This window comes from Sorex araneus, chromosome 3 (genome assembly GCF_027595985.1).
Source record: "Sorex araneus isolate mSorAra2 chromosome 3, mSorAra2.pri, whole genome shotgun sequence".
NCBI lineage: Eukaryota > Metazoa > Chordata > Mammalia > Eulipotyphla > Soricidae > Sorex > Sorex araneus.
In genome coordinates this window covers 224001545-224026863 of record NC_073304.1, presented here as the reverse complement: position 1 = coordinate 224026863, position 25319 = coordinate 224001545, and the positions used below count along the sequence as shown (strand labels likewise).

The 25319-nt window shown below is 46.4% G+C and overlaps 1 protein-coding gene across 2 annotated transcripts in view; it reads left to right on the top strand.

Annotated features, from left to right (window-relative positions):
* Positions 1 to 25319, top strand: part of NSF (N-ethylmaleimide sensitive factor, vesicle fusing ATPase) — a 146567-nt gene that overhangs the window by 33481 nt on the left and 87767 nt on the right. For both annotated transcript variants that reach the window (XM_055133170.1, XM_055133169.1), the window contains exons 6-8: positions 2734 to 2841; positions 3358 to 3433; positions 6546 to 6701. In XM_055133170.1, coding sequence (XP_054989145.1) covers positions 2734 to 2841; positions 3358 to 3433; positions 6546 to 6701 — 340 coding nt within the window. The remainder of the gene's footprint in view (positions 1 to 2733; positions 2842 to 3357; positions 3434 to 6545; positions 6702 to 25319) is intronic.

Genomic DNA, 25319 nt, shown 5'->3' with positions numbered 1-25319 from the left:
CGTGCAGGTCCAGCTCGGCCCCACCGAGCCCGCCACTGGAGACTTGAACCTGCGGCAGCGCCATGCCTCCCCCTTCAGGCTTCCTCAGAGAAGACAGGTGGTTCTGCTGAGGGAGGAGTGTTTGATTGATACCGATACGTAGAGGTTATTTGTCATTTTAAAATCCGTACATTTAAGGTTTTGTTCTCTATGGCTGACATCAATGGGCATGATCCATACAAACTGAAGGCTCTTGGGGGTTCTTAAGAATTTCATTTTTTTATTAAAAATTTTGGGGGTGGGGCTGGAGCGATAACACAGCGGGTAGGGTGTTTGCCTTGCACGCGGTCGACCTGGGTTTGATTCCCAGCAACTCATGTGGTCCCCCCGAGCACCGCCAGGGATAATTCCTGAGTGCAGAGCCAGGAGTAAATCCTGTGCATTGCCGGGTGTGACCCAAAAACCTAAAAAAAAAAAAATGGGGGGGTTGGGACCACACCTGGTATTGCCCACTGGCCACGCTTGGCTCTGTGCTTGGGGGCTACTCCTGGCAGTGCTCTGGGGACCATATGGTGCCAGGGAGCAAACCAGGGTTGGCCACATGCAGGCAAGTGCTTTAATCCCTGGACCCTCAGAGATTTTAGGCCTCTCAGGGAATCCCAAGACCAGAAAAAGCTCAAGTATCTCTGTGTAAAACCTCCTGATTTTCAGTGACTGGCCTGCCCCGCCCCGGCGGCCTCTCCCTAGAGGACATCTGCTAGATGGCGTGTGAGAGAAGACTAATGGAGGAAAAGAGGGTTTCACGGAATAGCAGCATTCTTGGAGAAGATGGGATTTTGCCAGTCCACTTTGTAACATCAGGCTCTGCAGTAGGACGTGGAACAGCTGATAGGAAAGAATGCAAGAGCCTCCCTCCTCCCTGCCTCCCTCCTTCCTGCCTTCCCTTCCTCCTAGCATTGAGATTTGGGTTGTGGAGAGAGCTCAGACTGTGTGGGCCTCTGAACCTTGCCATGAGTGAGCACTAGCCACGGAACCAGGAGTAACCCCTGAGCAGTGCCAGGTGTGGCTTCCTAGCACCCCCTGCAAAACAAACAAAAAACAGTGAATCTCAAAAGAAAATTGGAGTGACTCAGATTATTATTATTATTGTTATTATTATTTTAGATATTTTTACATTGCACACAAGGAATTTTAGGTCCAGAAAGGTAGCCAACAACACAAGGGGCTTCTGTGAGACGCATGAGTCAGCCAGTGGATTCTTCAAGCAGGTGTTTTATTGGCCGCTGAGTGTGTCTCAGCCATAGCTCTGGGCATGAGCATCAGGAGTAAACAGACCCTCAGCGAGCTCGCCCTGGGTGGGCTGTGTTCTGTGGCGTGCCTGTGTGTATTGGCGGGGGCTGAGCAGACATCCACGGTCACGTGGCTTTGCCTGAGATGGTCCCACAGGCTCCCACGATGACGCTCAGCTCCTGATTTTTGTTCGCTCTACGAGCGCTTCTTCCTGGGTTCCTGCGCTGAGAGAGAGGCTCAGATCCCTTCGCCACACCGTCATCTTCCCTGTCTCTTGGAGCTGTGGGTATTTTAACAAAAAATGCCTAAGAGAATTTTTGTTCTTTCAAAATTTTTAGAGGAGCCAGGTTTGCAGTTGTTCACACACATCCACCTTGGCTAATAAGAATAAACCACTACGTCGGGTGCAGGTTTATTAAGTTTTTGTTTTGTTTTGTGTTGTTGGCTTTTTGGGTCACGCCAAAAAGTGTGATGCTGATGGATTACTCCAGCCTCTGCACTCAGGAATTATTCCTGGTGATGCTCAGGGACTACGGGGATTGCCGGGGGTCAAACCCGGGTCAGCTATGGGCAGGGCAAGCGCCCTCCCCACCGTACTATTGCTTCAACCCCTAGGAGAATGTTTTAATAGAAAAAGTTTTGGTATGTGTAATGATTAAAAACCCACTGACATGAATTTGTCTATAAACTGTGAGAGGAAATCCTCTGTAATACAGAGAAGAAATAAGCATCTTAACCCGCATCACTGCGTAAAGCATTTATGTCACTTCATACTTTGACCCTGTTGGCAGTTGACTTTGCCCACTCTGTTTACCATTATAACCTCACACATAGAGGTTGTCTTGTCGAAGGCATTGAATACAGATTGGAGGGAAGGATGGTCAAACGTCCAAAGCTATCGCTGCTTGCATTGGTTACAGGAAAGGTGAGTTTTGGAGGCAATAGACCCAGGCTTAAATCCATCCCCTGCCACCGTGGGTCCCATTGCTTAATCTCTCCCCAGATCTCACCATCCTCACTAGTAAAATGGGGGAGCATTTTCTGGTTCCAAGAGGATAGTTACATAACCGCCTTATAGTTTGTGTGGTATATCATAGGTACTCAGTAAATGGTACTTTCATTTTCCTCTTATTGGTTATACAGGAAGTTTTGCCCGTGAAACAGATTTGAGAGGAAAACAAAGGGAAAGCTTGTTTTTCTGTTTTATTTTTCTTTTTTTGGTCATGTCCAGTGGTGCTCAGGACCTACTCCTGACTCTGCACTCAGGAATTACTCCTGGCGGGGCTCCAGGGACCCTATAGGGAGCTGGGGATCAAACCCTGGTCAGCTGTGTGCCCTCCCTGCTGAACTATGGTCCCAGCCCGAAAGCTGCATTTCTGCGTTTGGAGAGTGTCGGTGATGATATGTGAGTGAAGCTGTCAAATCACGGAATGGGTTTTCTCCCTTCGCCTCTCTCCTCTGTAGCTTGTGTTCAGCTTCAACGAGAAGCTCTTTGGCTTGGTGGTGAAGGACATCGAGGCGATGGACCCGAGCATCCTGAAGGGAGAGGCCGCCACGGGGAAAAAACAGAAGGTGGGTCTCGCTCCAGATAATCTACATTGCCTGATTGTAGCCATGCAATTAATATAATTTTTCTTATTCGCTACCCGTTTCTCTCATGTTGCCTAGTCTTTGCTTTAAGCTAGTAGATAGATGTTGCCAAGTGTGGCAAACAAAAACCATACACAAAAAAATTAAGACAGTAGGAAAAAAATAATCAATTTAATAGCTTACATTATTAAAATATAGCCAAAAATTATTTATTTGAAGGCCTAGTAGTAGAGGGAAACTTGGATATGTCATAAATCTAATTGGATGCAGATATTTATTATAAATAAATAATAAAAATAAAGGTATTGACAAGTGGTGGGCATTGAAATGAAGATAGGAATAGTAGGAGGCAGTTGGGAAGAGTAACTTAAATGATAACTTGGATAATTATTTTTAAATGCACAATGAGACCTCATTTCCCCTTGGGATTTGACCTTGTTTTGTGAAGTTCAGGAGTCTGGTATTAGACTAACTACTAATTATTGTCTTTCTATATAGATTGAAGTAGGACTGGTCGTTGGAAACAGTCAGGTTGCATTTGAAAAAGCAGAAAATTCATCACTCAATCTTATTGGTAAGATTTACAGTGTTTAGAACCTTCCGAATGACGTGGACTGCCTGTGTTGTTTAGCCGTGGCCCCAAGTGGTGGTTTTCTAGAGGGGAAGGCGGCCAAGCGCACTGCCCAGACTTGGAGCGTTGCATAACCCTCACTTGGTGCTGCTGGAGAAAAACAGCTTAAAACTGGATCAGCATTTCCCAATATCCAGATAGAATGTAAGCCCCATATGCAGTTTCTCGTTTCTGAGTAACACACTAACAAAGAAATTTAAAATGCAATTTCTTTTAAAGCTCTAGCATTGAGGTAAATTGAGGCTTACAGAAGATCTACAAGCACAGTTCAATTTCTGCCTGTGTGCTCTACCAGCTGCTTCTGTGTCACATCTAAAATAACCTTAGTGAGGGGCTGGAGCAATAGCACAGTGGGTAGGGCATTTGCCTTGCACGCAGCCTACCCGGGTTCGATTCCCAGCATACCATATGGTCCCCTGAGTACAGAGCCAGGAGTAACCCCTGTGCATTGTCAGGTGTGACCCAAAAGGAAAAAAAAATTAAAATAACCTTAGTGCATCACCAAAACCAGTCAACCTGACTTACATGCCTTATAACTGCAGACAAACCAGAGCTCGACAGGTTTTTGCAGTTGCATCCTGTTTTTCTGTTCCAGGATTGAACTCAAGATCTCATTTTCCCTTGAATTATGCAGAGGCCGCAGTGGGCTTTGGTTTCTGGCTGTCTCTGAGCCCTCTGAGAATGTGGGATTCTCGAAGTCCCCTCTGGTTCTGTGTCCCGTGCCATCCTGGCATCACGTCTGTTAGTGACCGAGGGGAAAGGGGAATGTGCAGATAAAACCTGTCTTGGGGATTCCTAGATGAGCCCTATGCTCGGATCTCAGCCTTGCTCATCATGGTGAATGAAGATTGGCCTTTAGGAAGGGCAGTTCACCAGAATAATCACGCAATTAACCACGTGCTCTGTGTTTCTGCTTGATGGACTATGTGGATACCTTCCCCAATAGAAAGTAGAAATTTCTTTGGTTACAGACCATTATATTCAAGACTATTTATCTGAATGGAGGACTCTTATTTTCCTCCCCTTGATTCATACGTTATCATTTTCTCCTTTTCTTACTTAAATAATAAAAAGATATTTCATGGAATATGGAGGGGATCTGTAAAATTTTTAAATTTAATTCTGTTTTCAAGATCTTTTATAATTTGTCTTTTCAGCCTCATAAGAAATATACCTCTTACAACATAATTTTTAGTGACTGGCTCTATGGCCGTAGGACATATCAGAATCTGTTATTGATCCCATACTTTCTTGAAGTGGTACCTTTGTGTTTTATATCTTTGTATATCTTTTGTTGATTTTTTTTTTATTACCTGGTGGTGCTTGGAAGGCTTTGCCCTAGTGGTCCTTGGGGACCATGTGGTGCCAGAGGTCACCCTGGGCCCCCCCACATGTAAAGCACATACTCCAGTCCTTTGCACAGTGTGACCCCAATTTGTTGTTTCAAATTTGTTGTTGTTTGGGGGCCGCACTCCGTGGTGCTCAGGCCTTACTCCTGGCTCTTCCCTTAGGGAGCAAACCTGGTGGCTGGGGGAGCCACATGGGATGCCAAGGATCAAACTCCGGACTGTTGTGTGCAAGGCAAGCACCTTACCTGCTGTCCTGTCTCTGGTCCCTGGCCCCAAATTTTGTTTGTTTTTGGGTCACACCCAGCAGCGGTGCTCAAGGGTCACTCCTGCCTCTGCACCCAGGAGTCACTCCTGGTGGTGCTTAGGGGACCACCTGGGATGCTGGGATCAAACTGGGGTTCAGCTGCGTGGAAGGCTTGTACCCTCCCTACCTGCTGCACTATTTCTCCAGCCCTTGGCCCAATTTGAAAAACAAAATATTTTAATAAGGACCACGCCTGGGTGGGGGGGTACATGTAGGGGGAACGAGGTGCCAGGGATCAAACTTTACTTTTCTCTAATGTGAGTATTTCTTTTTTTTTTTTTTCTTTGCTTTTTGGGTTACACCTGGTGATGCACAGAGGTCACTCCTGGCACTCTACTCAGGAATTACCCCGGCAGTGCTCAGGGGACCATATGGGATGCTGGGAATTGAACCCGGGTCGGCCGCGTGCAAGGCAAATTCCCTACCCACTGTGCTATCGCTCCAACCCCTAGTATGAGTATTTCTAAGTAATTCTTACAAAGCAATGATTGGTAGATAGGTTTTAGTTGGAAAATTGTGATTTAGCATGAGGTTATTTGGGCACAAGAGGGCAGTAGAGCGTAAGAAAAATATTCCAAGTGCTTCATAAAAGATGTTAAGTCCATAAAACTAACCATAAATTAACAGAGAATAAACTTTTCCCATCATGGTACTGATTTCTTTTCTAATTTAAAAAAATTGTTTTTCGAATTGCCTTCTTTTTTTTACTTACAGTTGAAAGAATGTATTAGGACGGTTCTTTCCTTGTGTTGTAGATGATTAATGTGCTACCCTTGAGTTACTTTAGGTGGCACTATGCCATCTCAGTTAGAAAATGCACAACTTTCAGAATGCAAAAATATGAAATTCTAAATCATTAAAATCTCCGGGATGATTTTAGACTGATGTGCACCGTGAAGGAAAAGTAAATAAGATACCAAATTATCTAGTGCATCTTCTCAGGCCAAGGGGTTAGATTCCAGTCGTGAGCTTCATCAAGAGGAGTATTTTAAGCACATTTGAGTTAGCAGCCTTGGGAACTGCTGCGACTCACTTGCACCTCTGGCTGCTGGCGTCTTCATCAAATATGAACGGGGGGTTTCTTCTAACCAACCAAATGAGTAAACTTGGCTAGGATTAAAGGTTGGTCAGCCTCCTCTCCCGGGGCAGGGGCAGGGGGGGCCACACATGTACAAGGGCATGAGTTTAGCCCAATCATTCTGAAAGTGTTTCACTGACCCTAAACATGGGCGAGAGAAGTTGTTCGCGGAGCAGAACTCATTCTTAGGACATCAGCTCCAAGAATGTCGCTCGTCTTTGACGTCCTCCCTGTTCGTTGAGAATGCCCAGGGGTCTCTGTCTGTTTTCTCCACTCAGTGACGGACTTCTAGCCTCACGGCTTGATTATCTCTGTTTACTCCAGGCAAAGCTAAAACCAAGGAAAACCGCCAGTCTATCATCAATCCCGACTGGAACTTTGAGAAAATGGGCATAGGAGGTCTGGATAAGGAATTTTCAGATATTTTTCGACGTGCATTTGCTTCTCGAGTGTTTCCTCCAGAGATTGTGGAGCAGATGGGTAAGTTTTATAAGGAAAACTTAGTAAAAGCCTATATTGTCTTTAAAAAGATGGATATGATGAATTCTCTTTGCAGTCATGTATTTTTTTTTTTAGACCTGCCAAAGTTGGTTTTTTCTGTCTAAATGCCTTAATAAAGTTTTCTTTAAAAAACTCATTAAAGTATTAGACTTTCAAAAATCACATTTGATTTTTCTGGTCAAACCATAGAAATATTTATAGTTGCCCCACTTTATTCAGTCTATCTTTCTGAAGGACATATTGGAAATTTCATCTTACTTATTAGCTACAAGTGTCTTTCCTATAGAGCATATTGAAAAACACTTCACCCGATTCTAAAGGCCCACTGTGGGTTGGGTTTAGCCAGCTGCTAATTGTCTGTTAGACCAACGCTCTGTTCTAATATTAGCTGCTAATATTTTCATGGCACCCTCGAGTTGCCCAATTAGTACAGCTCTTCATACCTAGTAAATGGATACTTGGCATGTTTTAAAATTAGATAAGTTTGATCCAAACTGACAAATGCAGGATATAGTAGGAGTTTCCGTATTATATACAAAGACAGGCACGATTCATTTAGCACTTCCTTTGCGAAGGTTTATTTAATTTATCTGTGTGAGGTGGCTTCATTTGCCCTCGTGGAAATGCTGTCACAACTGTTTTCAGATCCATGTCATAGGTTGGGTTGGAATGTGAGCAACAGAATATCCGAGAGAGGAATTTCCAACCTAACAAGCTCCTGGCAGGCTGCTAGTACCAAACAGTATCCAAGAAACCTGAAGGAATATGAGCCTATTACTCACCCCATCCGTCTTTATCTTTAAATTGCTACTGGGAGATAAAAGTGTATTCATGGTGGGGATAAGAACTGCTTTCCAGGCACTAAGTCCGTGGTTCTATTAGAGTCCTATTGTTGGTAGCTTTTCTGCCTGGTTGCTCACTCTGATAAATCACAGGACCAGCACACACCTGTTCTCTGGGGAAAGGTCGAGTTTGGAACTGGATTAAGAGAAAATGACAGAGACCCTCATCACCTGAGTTTTTTGTACACCTTGAATTGGCAGTGATATACTTTTTTTTTTAAATCCTAAAAGATACAAAAGCCATGTCCATTAAAAAAAAAATCAAAATTTTAACTTAGAAAATAGTAAAAAATGTGGTACATATTGGTAATATATATTTTGAGGTATAATAAATCCATAACTTTTTTTTATTGTTTTAAAATCAAGACATGGAAATAATATTTAACTATTTGGAGAGGGAGGGGCAGGGGTAGAAGTAGAGAAAAAAGGTTGATTCTGAGTGTTCTAAGTTATTGCAGAAATTTTTTCTGGTTTTTGAGGATGGATGCTGGTCAGAGAGCTTAATGATAGTATTTCTTTGAACATCGATACTTTCTGGCTAAATAATAGGGAAGTCTTTTGATTTTTAAAAAGCCTTTATACTTTTATCACTTTGTAAGTATTGTCCACCAGTTTGGACGTTACCCAAGGACCCAGCTACTCTAATCTGTCCCCAGTCCACCCCTGCTCACTCTAGCTTCTGTCTGAGATGGGCATAGAACCTGTCAGTTGGGTTGTGAGTTGGCCAGCTGCTAGTGAATAGTTTGAAATGAAATCAAAACAGACATGGACTTGGTGACTTTAATCTTGGTTTTTGCAGTCTATATTAAACTTGGTTAAATTGCATGGATTTGAATTTTGTTTATAAGTGTTACTATCCAGACCTTTTTTCTGTGAATTTCTCTTCTTCCTTCCTTCCTTCCTTCCTTCCTTCCTTCCTTCCTTCCTTCCTTCCTTCCTTCCTTCCTTCCTTCCTTCCTTCCTTCCTTCCTTCTTTCCAACCTTCCCTCCTTCCTTTCTCCCTCCCTCTCTTCCTCCCTCTGTCCCTACTCCGTCCCTCCCTTCCTCTCTCTCTTCCTCCCCCCTCTTCTCCCTCCCTCTCTCCTCTCCTCCCTCCTTTCTTCCTTCCTTCCTCCCTTCCTCCCTCCCTCTTTTCCTCTCTCCTTCAGACTTTTCCCCCTACCCTCCACCCCCAGCAGTGCTGGGAATCAAACCCATACCAGGGCATGTAATGTTTTGCTGAATCTGAGTCCCCCGCCTCCCCCAACACACACTGATTTAGTTAGATCAAAAACAAAATCAGAGTTCTTTCCTTTTCAGAAATATGTGTGTTTTTCTCTCTGTTTCCCCCACACACACCAATCAATAAACAAAGTATCAGGGCTGGAGAGATAGTACAGTGGGTAAGGCATTTGCCTTGCATGTAGCCTATCTAGGTTCTATCCCCTGCACCCCATGCTTTTCTCTGAGCCTTTCCAGGAGTGATTCCTGAAAGCAGAGCCAGGAGTAAGTCCTCAGCACTGTGGGTATGGCCACAAACAAACAAGGAAAAAAACACAAAAAGAAACATATACTAGGACCTGGAGCAGCACAGCGGGTAGGGCATTTGCCTTGCTTGCAGCCGACCCTGGTTCAGTTCCCAGCATCCCATATGGTCCCCTGAGCAACCCCAGGAGTAATTCCTGGGTGCATGAGCCAGGAGTAACCCCTGTGCATCACTGGGTGTGACCCAAAAAAGAAAAAAAACAAACAAAAAAAGAAACATGCTATTATTTGATTAAAAGATAATAAATACGAAGTTGTCTTTGTTTTTGAATCTTCATGTCCTAAAGCTACTTCTTGGTGGCGAAGTGGCTGAGAAACAATTCCCTTGCTCTGCATAAGTCAGTCCGAATTTTCCAACAGAGCCTCCTTTTTTCCTTTTGAGTTTGGGGGGCAGTTACTTTATTGTACTCCCCATATAGGAGGGAAGATTTGGTCTATGAAAGTGAAAATTGCTACATTTGCTGCAAGTCATTTTTACACATGTATATTCTGTGTTAATTATACTCTGCCAGGTAGAAACAAATTGACTGATTTTCCCCCCACAACATTTAACAAATTAGTATGCTTTTCCTATTCTAAAAGACAGTGATCAGAGAAGAATTTATGTAGGCTATGGACTGGTTTGCTTTGTTTTGTTTTAAACTGAGATTTTTTTTTTTTTAAGCTTTAGAACAAATCACAGTCTTTACCTTGAAGTCTACTGTTATTTCTTCTTATAAGCATGAATTCTAATTAAATTAATTTTTCTGGCTTATGTATGTTTCAAGTTCACAAAGTAATAAAGTAAAACTTCCCACCATTATTCCTCTAGATCGTTTGGTTCTTTATTTTTGCATCTAAAAATTTACGTTCTTTTAAAAATTGAAAATATAATTTTGACGTGGAATGTTGGAATAATAGGTACAGTAGATACAGAACATATGGAATATTGCTGATGATATAAAGGAAAACTAAAGACCTCATCAGATACACAATTATGTAGTAAAATTAGTACTCACAAGATAATACATACGCAGAGTAAGTGTCCTAAAGTTTCTGACATGTTATTTTCTCTTTGGGAGAACTATCATATGTCAGAGAAAGCTGGAGTCATGCCGGGCACAGGTGGGCACCAGACCCTCTCCTAGTGGCAGGTGTCCATTCCGTGGGGCAGTGGGAGCATCCCCTGAGGGCTCAACCAGAAGTGTGGAGGAAGAGGTGGCTGAGTGAGCACAGCAGCTGACGGCTGTCCTGGGCACTCAGACATACCCCGAGAGCTACAGGGCATAGGAGTGTCCCTCACGCCCTTGTGGGCACTTCTGTGGAGTCCTCCAGAGAAAGGATCCACTGATCACCTCAGTTGTTAGCGGCCGTTCCCTTGCTGTCAGAGACGGAATCTCTGCAAAGAAACATCACTTTTCAGCATCCTGACAGGCACAGCCATGGATGTCCAAGCAAACAGACTGAACCAAAACTTTGCAAAGAGTAATTCAACATTTGTCAAAGAAGTAGTGTCTGTACTGTCATTTTATTACATTTTTTTGGTGGGAGTGGGGTAGGGGTGGGAATCAGTGCTCAGGAGTTACTCCTGGCTCTGTGCTCAGGGATCATTCCTGGTGGGGCTTGAGGGGCCATATGCGGTGCCCAGGATCAGACCCCATCCCCAGCCAGTGTATTATCTCTCTAGCCCCTGTACTGTCATTTTATTTTAGTTTTGGAGTATCTTTGGGTCTTGTTTGTTTGGGGTTTGTTTTGGGGTCACACCTGGCAGTGCTCAGGGCTCACTCCTGGTGGTTCTCAGGGAACCGTATGGGATGTAGGGAATAAAACCTAGGCCAGCTGCATGCAAAGCAAGTACTTTATGGGCTATACTTTCTCTCCAGCCCCTGTACTGTCATTTAGAACTAGCTTTGCATCTGTCCAAGGGAGGGGACTTTGGCAGAAGTCCCCCATTTTAGAGATAGAAGAGAAGGAAGGTGAAAACTCAGGGCCTCAAGCCTGTCCTTCGGTGGATCTATGCGTGCAAGTGTCCAGGACACCTCGTGAGGACTACAGGTTATAGTTTTATGGCCCTGTTTTCAAAAAACAGACACTGTTCTCTCAAAGCCCATTTTAATCTGTATATTTTAGAATCTCCATAAAAATTCTGGAGGAAAGGGACCCTTTTCTGACACCCATAAGTAAACCGCAGTTACTGTATGAAGTGGAGCGACTAAGAAGATAATCACATGCAGAAACATCTTTCCCATGCTAAGAACAGTGTCAGGGAAATACAGTGGAAGAAAGGCCAGGCAGGTTTTGTGCATGCTCTGTTTGGGAGGCGGGAGGGAGTTCTTGCAAAGATTAACATAAACACTGACACTCTGAAATGCATTTTCACACACCACCCCACCCCCCCACCCCCCCCATGAGGGGAGATTGCGATTTAAATGGGGGTTAAGACATCCAGCCGAACTCCGGGCTCTGTAAAAGGAACCCTAAGGCTAAAGAGCTTATCTGAAATTTGAAAAAAAGAGAAAGAAAGAAAGAAAAAAAAAATGAAGCTTTCTGACATTCATCTTTTTCCCTTGTATTAGTCATAACTTGCTTTTCAGCTATATTTTAGGGTTTGAATGCCAACCTGACATCTGCTCAAGTCTGCCTGTAATTTATTAGGAAAGGAAAAGAAAGCGATTCTCACAAGTTAGAGACGCAAAGCTTCTCCCTTCTGATTTTCCATCAGCTACTCATAGATGGATACTTGGATATCTGGAATGTAAAATCTACTAACTTATAATTCTGACTTCACACAGGTAAATTTGTAGCTTTTTTTTTTTTTCAATTAGGAGAAGAAAATGGTTTATGGCTATGTGATTTCTAACAAGTTTTAGAGATAAAGCCTGTACCCTGAAATAAAGTGCTATTGGTGTCTTTTTATAAATGAAAACTAGTAACTATGAGTTAATCAAATAATCATTAATTTTAGATGTTTTTAAGTTAGAGTTACTTGTCTTTTTTTTTTTTTTTCTTTTTGGGTCATACGCTGTGATGCACAGGGGTTACTCCTGGCTCATGAATTCAGGAATTACTCCTGGCAATGCTTGGGGGACCATATGGGATGCTGGGAATTGAACCTGGGTTGGCTGCGTGCAAGGCAAATGCCCTCCCCACTGTGCTACTAGAGTTACTTGTCTTGAGTAGAAAGTGGCTAGGTTAATGAGTCCTAGTCCTAGAAGTAAATTCAGTTGGCATATTTTAACTTTATAGGTTTCTTCTCGAAATTGTTTTTCAGTTTTATAACACCATGATTTACCAGGTTGTTCATAATGCAGTTGTTTCAGGCCTTCACTGCTCTAACGCCAGTCCCACCACCAGTGTGCCCATCCCTCCACCATGGTCCCCATTTCCCACCCACCATCCCAGCCTGCCTCCTTGCAGGCACACTCGAACGTATTTCCTATTGTTTGTTACAGCTCAAAGGCAAACGGGATTCTCAGACCTTAGATCGATAGTAGTCAATTGGTGATCATTGGTAGCACCTGATGTTACTGCAGTCGTCGTCTGAGGGGCGGCTGTGTTGGGCAGTGCCAGCTGAGCCTTCCGTGCTCCTGGTCAGGCTCATTCCACTGCGTGGGCTTCTCAGCAACTCTCAGATTTGCTGTGATCCTCCTGGGCTGACAGCGCCATGCAATTTGGAGATGTCTCGGAGCTGTAGATCTGGGACAGTTTGTTGGTGTGGCAGTTGGATGAGGTTCAGTTGAGCTGGACCATTTCTATCGGGGTGTCGGGTGTGGCGGTGGGCTGCTGGGTTTCAGGCAGGAAGGGCAACCTCCTCTCCCCCTTCCCTCTTCCCCCCACCCCCCCAAAATTCCGAAAAACCCAAGAGTCCTCAGCCTGGACCACTCCACCTGGCAAGATTTGGTGAGATATTTTGTTGCAGACCTGCGCTGGGCTGTTGCTCTGTCAGCAACTTGGCAAGGAACTGTTAATTGAAATTAATCGTTGGGAGCAGTAGCACCTACCAGTGAACTTGACTTATTGGCAACTATAGTTGAGTTATTTCATCACGGTAAAGTTCAGGAATTTTTTGGGTGGGGGAGGTTTTTTGTTTTGTTGTTGTTTTTTAAGCCATATCCTGTGGTGCTCAGAGTTTTCTCCTGGCTCTGTGCGCAGGGATCACTGCTGTGGTGTTTGGGGAGCACGTATATGGTGCCGGGGAGCAGCTGTGTGCAAGGCAAGTGCCTTAGCCCCTGCACTATCTCCTCAACCTAACGAAGTCTTAGGTTTTGAACCCCAATGTCCACCAGGAAGAGAATGATCAGGTAAACTATATCGTCCCATCTTCATTATGGAATATGAAAGGCAGATCTCAAAATGGAATAGCTCCAAATCTATGGATTTGGTTGCTTAAATTTATGGTGTAACTAAAAAGCCAATGGATCATATAGTCTCTGTGAACACATTATATGAGGAAAATGTTTGCTTCTATGACAGGGAGGTGAGGGTTGGAAGCGTATGTGGGAGTTTTGTTCTCATGCTGAGCCAGGTTTGATCCCTGGCACCTCGTGGTTCCCCTGAGCCTAGAGTCAGGAATAGCCCCCGAGCACCACTGGGTTTGGGCACCTCTCCCCCCAACCAAAAATCAATAAATAGAGCAAGCAAAAAGAGAATACTGCAGACTGGCTCTCGCGGCAGCTCCACAGCGAGCCCTGCACAGCAGCCGGGGTGGGGGGTCCTGGCGCGTTGTTCTAAGCACTTTGCCTCTGTTAACTCGCTGAATCCTCAGGGCCGCTCCGGGAGGCGGTGCTCTGGTGCCCGCGGTTTAGGGCACAGGAGAGCAGGCTGCAGTCGGCTGTCGGCGCGGGAAGGAAGGTAGATTCGCCTGCCACGTGGGCGGGGCAGGTCTGCAGCCAGACCACCCGACCTCAGCATCTCTGCCCTCCGCGTCATTGTTGGTTGTTACTTTATGGTGGTTCTTCTCCCATCAGAGCCCGGTAGCTGAGAATAGTAAAAAGGGACCTTTTTTTTTTTTTTCCCCTTTTGGGTCACACCTGGTGATGCACAGGGGTTCCTCCTGGCTCTGCACTCAGGAATCACTCCTGGTGGTGCTCAGGGGACCATATGGGATGCTGGGAATCAAACCTGGGTCAGCCGCGTGCAAGGCAAATGCCCTACCCGCTGTGTTATTGCTCCAGCCCTAAAAAGGGACCTTCTTAGTCTAGCCTCAGGAGCCACGGTGACTTCTGAAGCATTCTCAGCTCTGATGCCATTGGCATTTGGAGCCTGGAAAGCATTTGGGGGAGGGGTCTGGCTGGGTTGTATAGTTTAGGGTGGCCTCTCCCGTCAGGCTCTTGCCTCAGCCCCGAGTCATGACAACCCCGAATGTTTCCAGACATTGCCAAACGCTCCCGGAGGCAAAATTGCCACTGGCTGAGAACCACTGAGCTCCTGCACCCCGATTCTCTTGATTTATGCTTCATGCCCTCCCCCCTCCCCCCCGCAACACCACCCCCATGCCTGGATTGAATCAGAGCCTCACACATGCAAGGCAAGTGCTGTTGTACGCCTGAGCCTGGCTTCGTTTTGCAGATGGAGAAATTGTGGACAGCATCGCTGCACCAGCCCCAGGTGGAACGAGGGTTAGAACCGGGGGCTTCTGCTTTAGAATCCCGGGAAGGAAGGGCAGGAAGTTACTTTCCTGAGTGGTTCACTGAGGTGGTGACGCGCTAGGAAAGGGAATCAGGCCAATTAGCTGCGGAGTCTGAGTCTGAACTGCCTGTCGGTTCTTGTGGATGGAGTTAAGAATCAAGTCGTCCCGGGCCGGGGGTGTGACTCAGCAGTAGAGCACCTGCACTGTGTATGTGAGGCCTGATGCCCCCTACTCCTCCCTCTCTCTCTCTCTCTCTCTCTCTCTCTCTCTCTCTCTCTCTCTCTCTCTCTCTCTCGCTCTCGCTCTCTCTCTCACACACACACACTCTCTCTCTCTCTCTCTCTCTCTCTCTCTCTCTCTCAGGTAAAGCCTTGGATTTTATGTCAGTGAATAACTTGTGATGAGGAAGTTTCACTTTTTCCTCACTGTGTAAATTAATTCTCAAAGGCATATACCAAACTTTCCATGCCTAAAGTTACTGTGGACTCGGGACATAATGGGTTTGGGGGATGAAAGGAAGAGAAGAATTACCACGACTCTGAAGGTCTTACCTCTGCTTTCACCCTACTTTATCCTGCCCTGCTGGGGATCCAGCCCCGGTACGCCACGCGGAAGGCAGGCGCCGTCCCTGCTGTCCTGTCGCTGTGTTCTTACTGTCCTCGATATCTTCTTACTGTCTTCCAGTTCATTTCAGTTGCACTCATAGAGCAGAGTCACAGCTTTTCCATGATTTTTTTTTCAAATTGAATCACCGTGAGGTACATAGTTACAAGACTGTTCGTGATCTGGTGTGAGTCAGTGTTCCAACACCCATCCCTTTACCAGGGTTCATTTCCCACCACCGATGTCCCCAGTTTCCCTCCCGCCACCCCTCTCCCACGGCCCCCTGTCTCTATGACAGAAATTTTCTTCTTTCTCTTACTCTATTTTCATTTTCTAGCCCAGGTAATTCTTTGTTGCGGGGGTTGGGGGGTGGGGAGGGGCCCTCCAGTGCCCTGGAGGAGGTTTAGCACCATCAAGGCGAGCGGGTCACTCCCTCTCCCACCCCCGACAGCCGCCTGTCCATGCTGATTGGCCGGACCGCGCTGCACTCGGACCCTGGGGACCCACAGGATCAGGGCTGCCAGTCAGGCCATGCGCCATCCTGGAATCAAGTATGAAAACTCCGAGAAGCCCGGAGCCCTGCTTAGCAGTTTAATGCTCCTACAGTGACGGTGTTGTTCTGACCGTTGTGCTGGCCGAGAACCACGGTCATGTCCTCCGTCTAAAAGGTCTTTCCTCTCCATCTTTGTATTCAGCCCCTGTTCACCCCTGCAGGCCTTATTACCGTCGCTCCCACTTTCCAGAACATTTCCAGAAATACTGGTCTGCATGGGCTGAGAAATTTAAAAAACGAAACAACACTGGATCTCACTACAGTTCAAAAAGCATTGCGCTACAACAAATAGGAGTTATTGTCATCGCACCGTCCCGTCATCCTGTCCCGTTGTTCATCAATTTGCTCGAGCAGGCACCAGTAACGTCTCCATTGTGAGACTTGTTGTTACTGTTTTTGGCATATCGAATACACCACAGGTAGCTTGCCAGGCTCTGCCGTGCAGGCGGATACTCTGAGTAGCTTCCTAGGCTTTCCGAGAAGGAGGAATCGAACCTGGGTTAGCCGCATGCAAGGCAAACGCCCTACCTGCTGTGTTATCACTCGAGTGAAAATCGTGAATAGATGGTCATAAGAGGAAGTCATTGGGGTAATTTTCAGCAGGAGTTTCGTTACTTAATATGGTTTCTCTCTTTTTTCTTTCTTTTTGGGTCACACCCAGCCATGCTCGGGTTCCTCCTGGCTCTGCACTCAGGGATGACTCCTGGCAGTGCTCAGGGGACTGTATGAGATGCTGGGGATGGAACCCGGAGCAGCCTAGTGCAAGGCCAACACCCTACCCGCTGTGCTATCGCTCTAGCCCCCCGGTTTTTCTCATTGAAAAGAGAAATTGTTGAGCAGAGATGGAGAATAGTCTGGAAAGCCAGGAGTCTCTTAATTGTCGTAGTTTGTGGTATTTCAAGTCTGGATTAGGGCCATAGCACTGGGAATGGGAAGGGATGAAAAGATATTTAAGAGATTACAAAGACAAAACCGGCAGAGTTTGGTGATTAGTTCCTGTGGTGACAGAGTTTGAGATGAGACATTCCCCCCCCCCACCCCCCCAGCCCCCAGCCCCTGCCACCTCAGTGAGAAAAGGTTGGAAATAACATCAGGAGGCTGTAGCTGGGGCGGGCGACCCGCACTGCCTGTCTTTGCTCAGAAAGAAACCAGAACCCGAGGGGAAGATGAAGGATCGCTGACTTTTCTGTTTTCTGAAGCCTCGATCCCACCAGTCCACCTGTGTCGGAGAAGTGAACCGACTTCCCTGAATTCAGCAGCCTCGTTGTGTGGCTTGGAGGGAGCCCAATCCCCTTCCCCGGCGTCTCTGGGCCCCCTCCGCCCCCCTGTCTGTCCCTTTGGCGCCTCCTTTGTGTTGAGCAGAGCGGGTTGGGCTTCCGAAGGAAGGAACGGAGGAACGGGTCCCCCTCGCTGCGACTCCTCCGCTGTCCCCCTGTCACTGAGCAGCGTCCTCTCTGGAGCCTGTGCCGGCAGCTCTCCCACAGCCTCCTTCCTCTCAGCCTGGAGTTTGCACTTGCCGCTGCCCCCTCCCCTGTCCCCTCAGCTCCTGCGCCACGTCCTGTCCGGGGGCGATGCTCCTGCTTCTCTCCCTCGCCTCCCTCTCCGGTCCGTCTCCGCTCCCCGCCTTCCTGCAGGACACCATTATCTCCTGCCTGAATTGCGCCCTAAGCCTGCTGCCTTGCCCTCCTCTAATCCATTCTCCACACTGGAACCGGAGTGATTTTTATAAAAAGGCAAGTCTGATCCTGTCACTCCACTGGTTAAAACTCGTTTGTAGCTCGCCTTAACTCCTTCCCGGGCTTACAAGCCCCGTGTTCTGGCCCCGCCGCCTCCCGGCCTCTCCGCTCCACTCCCTCCGCCCCGGCCGCAGCCACCTGGCGCTCCTCTCGGCTCTCCCCCACCAGCCCACTGGCTCCTACCTCTGGCTCCAAGAGCATTTTCACACTTTTTTGTACCCCCCCCTTACGGATTTTGTTTTTGGGGGCCCACACCCAATGGAACTCGAGGCTTTCTCCTGGCTCTGTGCTCAGGGTCACTTCTGGTGGTGCCATGGTGCAGGGGATCAAACCCTAATCAGCTGCATGTGGGCAGGCACCCCGCCTGCTGTACTGTCTCTCCAGCCCCTCACCTTTTTTTTTTTTTGGCCACATCCTGAATTGCTCAGGGGTTACTCCTGGCTCTGCACTCAGGAATTACTCCTGGCGGTGCTCAGGGGACCATGTATGGTGCCTGGGATCGAACCTGGGTTGGCCACGTGCAAAGCAAGCGCCCTGCTTGCTGTGCTGTCCCTCTGGCCCTCCTCACCTTCTTCTTATCCAACCTCTGTTCATTCTTCCGGCCTTCCCATTCATCTGATTCTTTCTAGAATGTTGCGGCTTTAATTTTCCTCCTTTATGTTTCAGCAGATACATGCTCTTTTGTGCTTTACTGTGATATAATTAATACTGTTTGTGTCTGTATCCCAGTCCACCCCATCCTCTGAGTCTGTATCCCTCCCTTGACCAAAAAAGAAAAAAACCAGAAGAGAGCTTATTTATTTTGGCATTTTCTTTGGCCCTGGTGCCTGACTCATTAGTTTTTAGGAGATGATTAAATGCCAAGAACCTGATTAATCTCTGATGTAGAATTTAGGCATATGTAAGTCCTACCCTCAGTACTGTACTCCTCTCAGCTCTATTCTTGTACAGCTGAAAACACAAGGCGCATCGTGAGCCAGAGGAGCTAAGTGGGGAAGCGGCAGATGTTTACAGGAGCAAAGATTTGAACTGCCTTCGAGAGAGGCAGCTGGATTGCCTTTGAACAGCCTTGGGGTTTGGGGGCAGTGCTGGGGATGGAGTCCAGGGCCTTGCAAGTGCCAGGCAGATGCTCTACCTTTGAGCCACGTCCGTGACCCCTGGGCTTGACCTCTGCACAGTCAGTGCTGAGGACATGAGTGATGGCGCAGGCGGGAAGGCACTGGCCTTGCAGATGGCCGCCTCCCGTGCAACCCTGGTTTGGATCCTTAGTACCACACAGCATCCCCTGAGCACTGCCAGGGGTCACTTCTGAGCACAGAGCCAGGAAAGAACCAAAGAAGCCCCTCCACCAAACCTTTCCCCCCCAAAAAGAAGCCAGGGCAGATATGTTTGCATGTTTATATTTCACTACAGTATGTGACTCGAATCTTAGATTCTTTCTTACTCTGTAGCATCAGTTCCAAATAAAAATACTCAAGAAATTAAAAGGAAAAAGTGGGGCTGGAGCAATAGCACAGCGGGTAGGGTGTTTGCCTTGCACGCGGCCGACCCGGGTTCAATTCCCAGCATCCCATATGGTCCCCTGAGCACCGCCAGGGGTGACTCCTGAGTGCAGAGCCAGGAGTCACCCCTGTGCATCGCCGGGTGTGACCCAAAAACCAAAAATAAAAAATAAAAGGAAAAAGTATATAAGCGCACATCAGCTTCTGTCTTTTCCCCTGGGAACTGCCCTTTTTAGGGGGGGAGTGGTGTCTGGGCCATGCCCAGCAGGGTGCAAATTACCCCCTCCACTGACTCGCCCAGAGCTGCCATTCTCGTGTGGGGGCCTGGGTACCTCACCCGCAGCACCCTTGCAGGTTTGTTGTCAGTGTGGCATTAATGTGCACAGATGCTCTTTTTCTCTTTTTCTTTTGGTCTTTGGACTATACCTGGCAATCCTGACTCCCTTCTCTGTGCTCGGGGTCACGGCTGGCAGGGGTCACCACAGGAGACCATCTGTGGTGCTGGGGATCAAATCTGGGTCAGCCAATATGCAAGGCAAGTGCCCTCCCTGCTGTACCATCTCTCCAGCCGCTCTTTGTCGGAGGGGTTGGGGAGGTCACACCCAGTGATGCTCAGAGCTGACTCCTGCTCTGCGCAGGGCACCATATGGGATCCCAGCGACCGAACCTGGATCAGCCGTGTGCAGGGCAAGCGCCCTACCTGCTCCAGCTTTCAATCTCTTTTATTTTTAGGGGGGATGGGGTTGGGTGGCACATCCACTGGTGCTCAGGGCACCATACAGTGTTCAGGATGGAACCCGGAGCTCTCACGTGCTTTGTGGTCATCTATACCCTCTCCTAGCCCCGTATGTGTTTCCCAGTATAGTACCTGAGTCACTGGAGAACACTGCGTAAGTTGTAGGCAATTGTCACTGCACTGCAAGATCTCACCTTTGCAGCCCTGCAAACCAGGCAAAGGTCCTCCATTCTCTTTACTAGAGTATTGACATACATTTCCTTATCTCAGACTTTTGTTGCTGTCGAAAATAGTTAACGCCTTAGATTATCCTCTTATGCTGTTTTGTAATTACCCATTTTGAACAGTGTTTGTTGATAAGGTAGTCAAGGGGACACCTAGAAATATTTTCCCCCTTTATTTGTGAACTCATGCCTTGGCTGATTTATATTTACTTTTTATCGCATTCCATCAGAGAAGAGCTGATAAATGCCCTACCATTTCTATCAATCTTGTCAGTTTCTTGTCTGTGGTATCCTGACTTGCAGAAACCACAGTCATCTTGATAGACACAATAAGGAATAGAATGTTGGAGAAAGGGATGTGGAAGACAGAATTGCCAATAATGTTAATTAAAAAAAAAAAACAACAGCCCTTAACTCAACCCATGATTTAAGAGAGTCCTTCTACTGTTTTTTTTTTTTTCAGAGTTCCATATAAGGTGTTACTTTGGTACAGTCTGTTTTGTGATATGTTGATAAGTTGTAAAAAGCAACCCTTGGTTCTCGGCTCTTTAGAGACACACGGTGCTTTTTAGGGTTCTCACAGAAGTTGGAGTGGGAAGCAGTAAGTTTTTTGCACTAATTGTGTAACATTTGATGCTGAAAGTTATTTTAGGTAGATAGCACAGCAGGTAGGGCATTTGCCTTGCACATGGCACACCCAGGTTTGATTCCTCAGTCCCTCTCGGAGAGCCCAGCAAGTTACCGAGAGTATCCCGCCCGCACAGCAGAGCCTGGCAAGCTACCCGTGGCATATTCGATATGCCAAAAACAGTCACAACAAGTCTCACAATGGAGACATTATTGGTGCCCGCTCGAGCAAATCGATGAACAACGGGATGATAGTGCTACAGTGCTACAGGCAATGCTCATCCAGATTTATTTGTGACTTTGTGTTCTTTGCTAGCGCCTTTCATTTTAATATGACATCATTTCTTCGGTCAAGTAAATAGTTTAGTTCATGGGCCGAGAATATGGCCCAGGGGAAGAGCCTTGCACGTGTGAGGCCCAGGGTTCAAACCCCTGCACTAAAAGGGAAGAAAAAGTTTGAGACCTGTAATTATTCTAAAGTGACTGAATTTGATTTACAGTGATACGTATTCTGTATCTTGAACTCCTACTACTATGCAGATATGTCTTTACTAGAATTTATTCATAATGACGTGGCTTTTTTTGGAAGTGCTTTGGGTTTTTTTTTTTTTTAAATCTACCTAGAATCCTGTGATCAGGGAGAAAACTTAGCAAGACTTAAGAGCCTTTTGATAATGAATGGTTACTATAGGATAAACCTATAATTAGTATGCTGCTAATCCACGCATTAGATATATTCAGTGAAATCTCAAATATACGTAGGAGAATTACCCAAATTGCAGATTATTAGTGCATTCCAGGGGCTTTTCCCTGGTGATCAAAACAACTGTTTTTTACCTGACACTTTTCTTGTGTCACTGGGCTTTGCCTTTCACAGTCCGTCGCTTTACGGGGCCTCCTTGCTTTCCTGTCACCTGGTCACCCTTTGGTGCCAAGTGTGGCTGTGATGAGCTTAGAGAAAGGGAGGCAGGGAAAACTCACTTTTCTGAGTGGCAAACACTCTGGAGTTTGCTTGTTAGCCAGCTGTAGGAGTCTAACCCAGCCGCAAGCTGCATGACGTAGGACCCAGCTGTTCCAAAACATAGATCTGGCTTGCAAGCGCGAGCGGCTTGAGGTGCGGTATTGTGTCCACGGAAGGAGAGCAAGGGGCTCAGCATCGGCCACCACCCAAAACACTGTCCTTTCCACCACTTTATGGAAAAATGAACTTTTGAAAAAGTGAATGAGTTGAACTTGGACTTGAAAGAATCGTATTTTTTAACAAGTTTAAGGTCAACATTTGAAGTGGGCCTGGAGATGGTTCAGAGGGCCAGAGCATGCCCGCCCCGTCACTGCCAGGTGTGGCCCCCAAACAAAACGGGACAAAATGAACTGGGAGGAAAACTTAGAAGCAGAGTGGCATTGCCTACTGTCCAGTCCTCTCTCCGATGCCTTTCTGCTATTAGGCCCTTTATATTCTGCTCTCCGTGTCTGCTGTTGGCGTGTGGGACTACCTCAGAGAGATCCCCACCATTTTGTGTGATCAATTAGTCCTCAATTAGATCATTGAAAGTGGAATGTAGATTGTGGCTAGAGCAGATTAAACACATTAACACAGCTGTGCGTCTGTACTGGCGTTGGACCATGTTCCCGTAGGAGGCTTTGAAACGACCTAGGCTGCATGTTCCCCATTTACTTAAAATTACTTAAGAGACCTCCTCCCTGAAGGATGTACCTGCCAGAGTCCACGGGTGCCAGTCGGGGAAGGGCTCCCTCGTCCGTATCGTCTCGCTGTGTAGAGAATTGAGTCTTGAGAGCAGAGGCAGAAGAGTGAGCGGCTGACTTATGCTGAGGTCACGGCAGAGGTTAGCATCCACCTGGTGCCCTTTGGACATCTTGGTTCAGCTGCTTAAAATTATTATTAGATTTTTTTTAATTAAAAAATTTATAACTTGGATGTGAAGCCAAACTTTTTTTTTTTTTTTCCTGTGGGCCACACATGCTCAGGGGTTTCTCCTGACTCAGGAATTACTCCTGGGGGATGCTCGGGGACTATACAGGATTCTGGGGATTGAACCTGGGTCAGCTGCTTGCAAGACAAGCTCCTTACCTGCTGTGCTGTCTCTCTCTCCAGCCCCTCCACACTTCTTTCCTCTAGAATAATTTTCACTCCTCTAGAGTCTGGACCTGAGTTAGAAAATCCTCGCTGCCTTTAGATCACTCAGGCTCCCAGACAGGCTGCAGGGCTCAAGGACAGTGCTTTAAAATTTGGTCACAAAAATAAATAAAATAAAATAAAATTTGGTCACTGTCTCCCCAGGACTTTGGGGTTTCGGAGATCTCTGTTTGTTAAAACAGTTTTATTCTTCTAATTCATAGTAGTGCACATTTATTGCTTCAAAAACACCAATAAGTAAAACAAGACTAATCAGTATTAAAAAAAATCCCAAAAATTACTAATTTTTTTTGCTTTATATATAGAAATACCTATGCGCACACTAGGTCTTAGGTCCTGTACACATTAGTTTTACAGTCTCTATCATGTGTATAAGTATTTATATGCATATACTTTGTAGTGTATGATGCACATATATACATATACTTCATGTATACGTATAAGGCATATATGATATGTGTACCCATAAGGAATATATGATCTGTGTACCCTTGAGTCCAAATATTTTTGCATGATTTTGTGTGTTTACGATAACTTACTGGACGTGGAACTGCTGAATTACCCGTGAAAATCATTCACATGGGTGCATCCGTGCAATGCCAGATTTAGATTTATGTTCTTTTCAGAAGTCAGGAAGTTACATAGATAAAATTGGCAGTTTTATCTGTGTAGCTTCATAGAAGCTAGAAGTGTTAGAAATTTAATGGTTTCATGGGAAATTGATGGGCAAGGGTGTGCGGAGACTCGGAGGTTAGATTTGAATTTGTCACGGACAGACCATATGACTTTTGAGACTCAGTTTCCTCATTGAAGGAAAAGCCGACATAACGCTGCCACACAGACGTCCCCTTTTAGTGAGAGAGATTGGTTCCTCTCTGGCAGGGATCCGTCAAGTCACAGCTTGGTCTTGTCTCTGGAACATTCCTCGCACGCACCTTCCAGTAGAAGTCGTTGTCTTCCTGTTTGCCTTCTTGTGGCCCTTTCACTTTCTGTTCAGTTATGTCTTTGATTTTTTAGTATCGAGTTACTTCAGGCTGTTTTATCTCCTGAAAATACCCTACTTAGCATAATCCTCAGTTTGTAGGAGTTTCAGTAAATCTTGTGGGCACTGAGAGGAATCACTGGGCTTCCCCTGCAGAGTGTGAGTCAGACCAGGGGTGTATCCTTCCGAGCTTTTCTGTCCCTCCCTCTGAGGCATGCGCCACATGGCTGACATTTGGGGGAAATTATCGTTCCAAGGTCTTGCTTTCCACTTTGGCTCCCTTGGTTCTCAACCATTGGTTTGTAGCAACACTACTTTTGTCTGTTTGTTTGTTTTTGCTTGTTGGATCACAACCTGCGATGCTCAGGGCTCACTCCTGACTCTGCACTCAGGAATTACTCCTGGCGGTGCTGAGGGACCATATGGGATGCCAGGGATTGAACCTGGATCGGCTGCATGCAAGGCAAACGCCCAACCTGCTGTGCTGTTGCTCTGGCCCCCTGTGGCAACATTTCTGAAGCTTAAAAGAAGAACAGAATCCCAGGCTCTCACGCCCCGAGTGTCAGTGGCACTGAGTGGCCCGGGTGTGTAGCTAGCTCAGCCATTCGTAGCGTTCAGCTTTGACATCAGGAAGGTTGGGGTTCACGTTCCTTCACCACACACTGCTTGTTTCTCCAGCGGAGTCACCTAGCTTGGTGCCTCGCCTCTTAAAAGAAGAGGGTAAAATGGTTGGAAGCCTGCCTCATGAGCTGGGGTTGAAGGCAGCTGGGAGAGAGAAGGGATCACTAAGTCAGTGATGGTTGGAGGGATCGTTCAGGATGGGAGATGTGTGCTGAAAATAGGTAAAGGACCAAACATGATGGCCTCTCAGTATCTGTATTGCAAACCATGATGCCCCAAAGTAGAGAGAGAGTAAGAGGGAAATTGTCTGCCATAGAGGCAGGGGGTGGGGTGGGGTGGGCGTAGCGGGGGGATACTGGGAACATTGGTGGTGGAGAATGTGCACTGATGGAAGGATGGGTATTCGATCATTGTATGACTGAAACTCAAAAATGATAACTTTGTAACTGTAGCTCACGGTGATTCAATTTAAAAAAATAAAGCGAAAATAATTTTTTTAAAAAGAGGGTAAGGTTGGGGCTGGTGGCATAGTATAGTAGGTTGGGCATTTGCCTAAGCCCTGAGCGCTGCCAGCCAGATCTGGCCCCCTTTGAAAAGTCCCCCCACCCCTCAAAATGAAAAGAGGGTAAAATCAGGTCTGTATTTCTAGGCTGAGTGTCACAGGGAATAACCTTTGGGTCCATATCACCCTGGGAGGCCCCCCAAAATAAAGTAAAAAAAATTATTAAGAATAAAAGAAGGTAAAAATAAAACATAGCTCAGAGGGCTTTCTAAATGATTGCATAAGAGAATATATTAAGAGACTTAATGCTGTCTTTCTCAGGGCTGCAGTTCTCACTTTGACCTGGCACTTCTTGGCTACTCTAGGCATCAGTATTCATTTT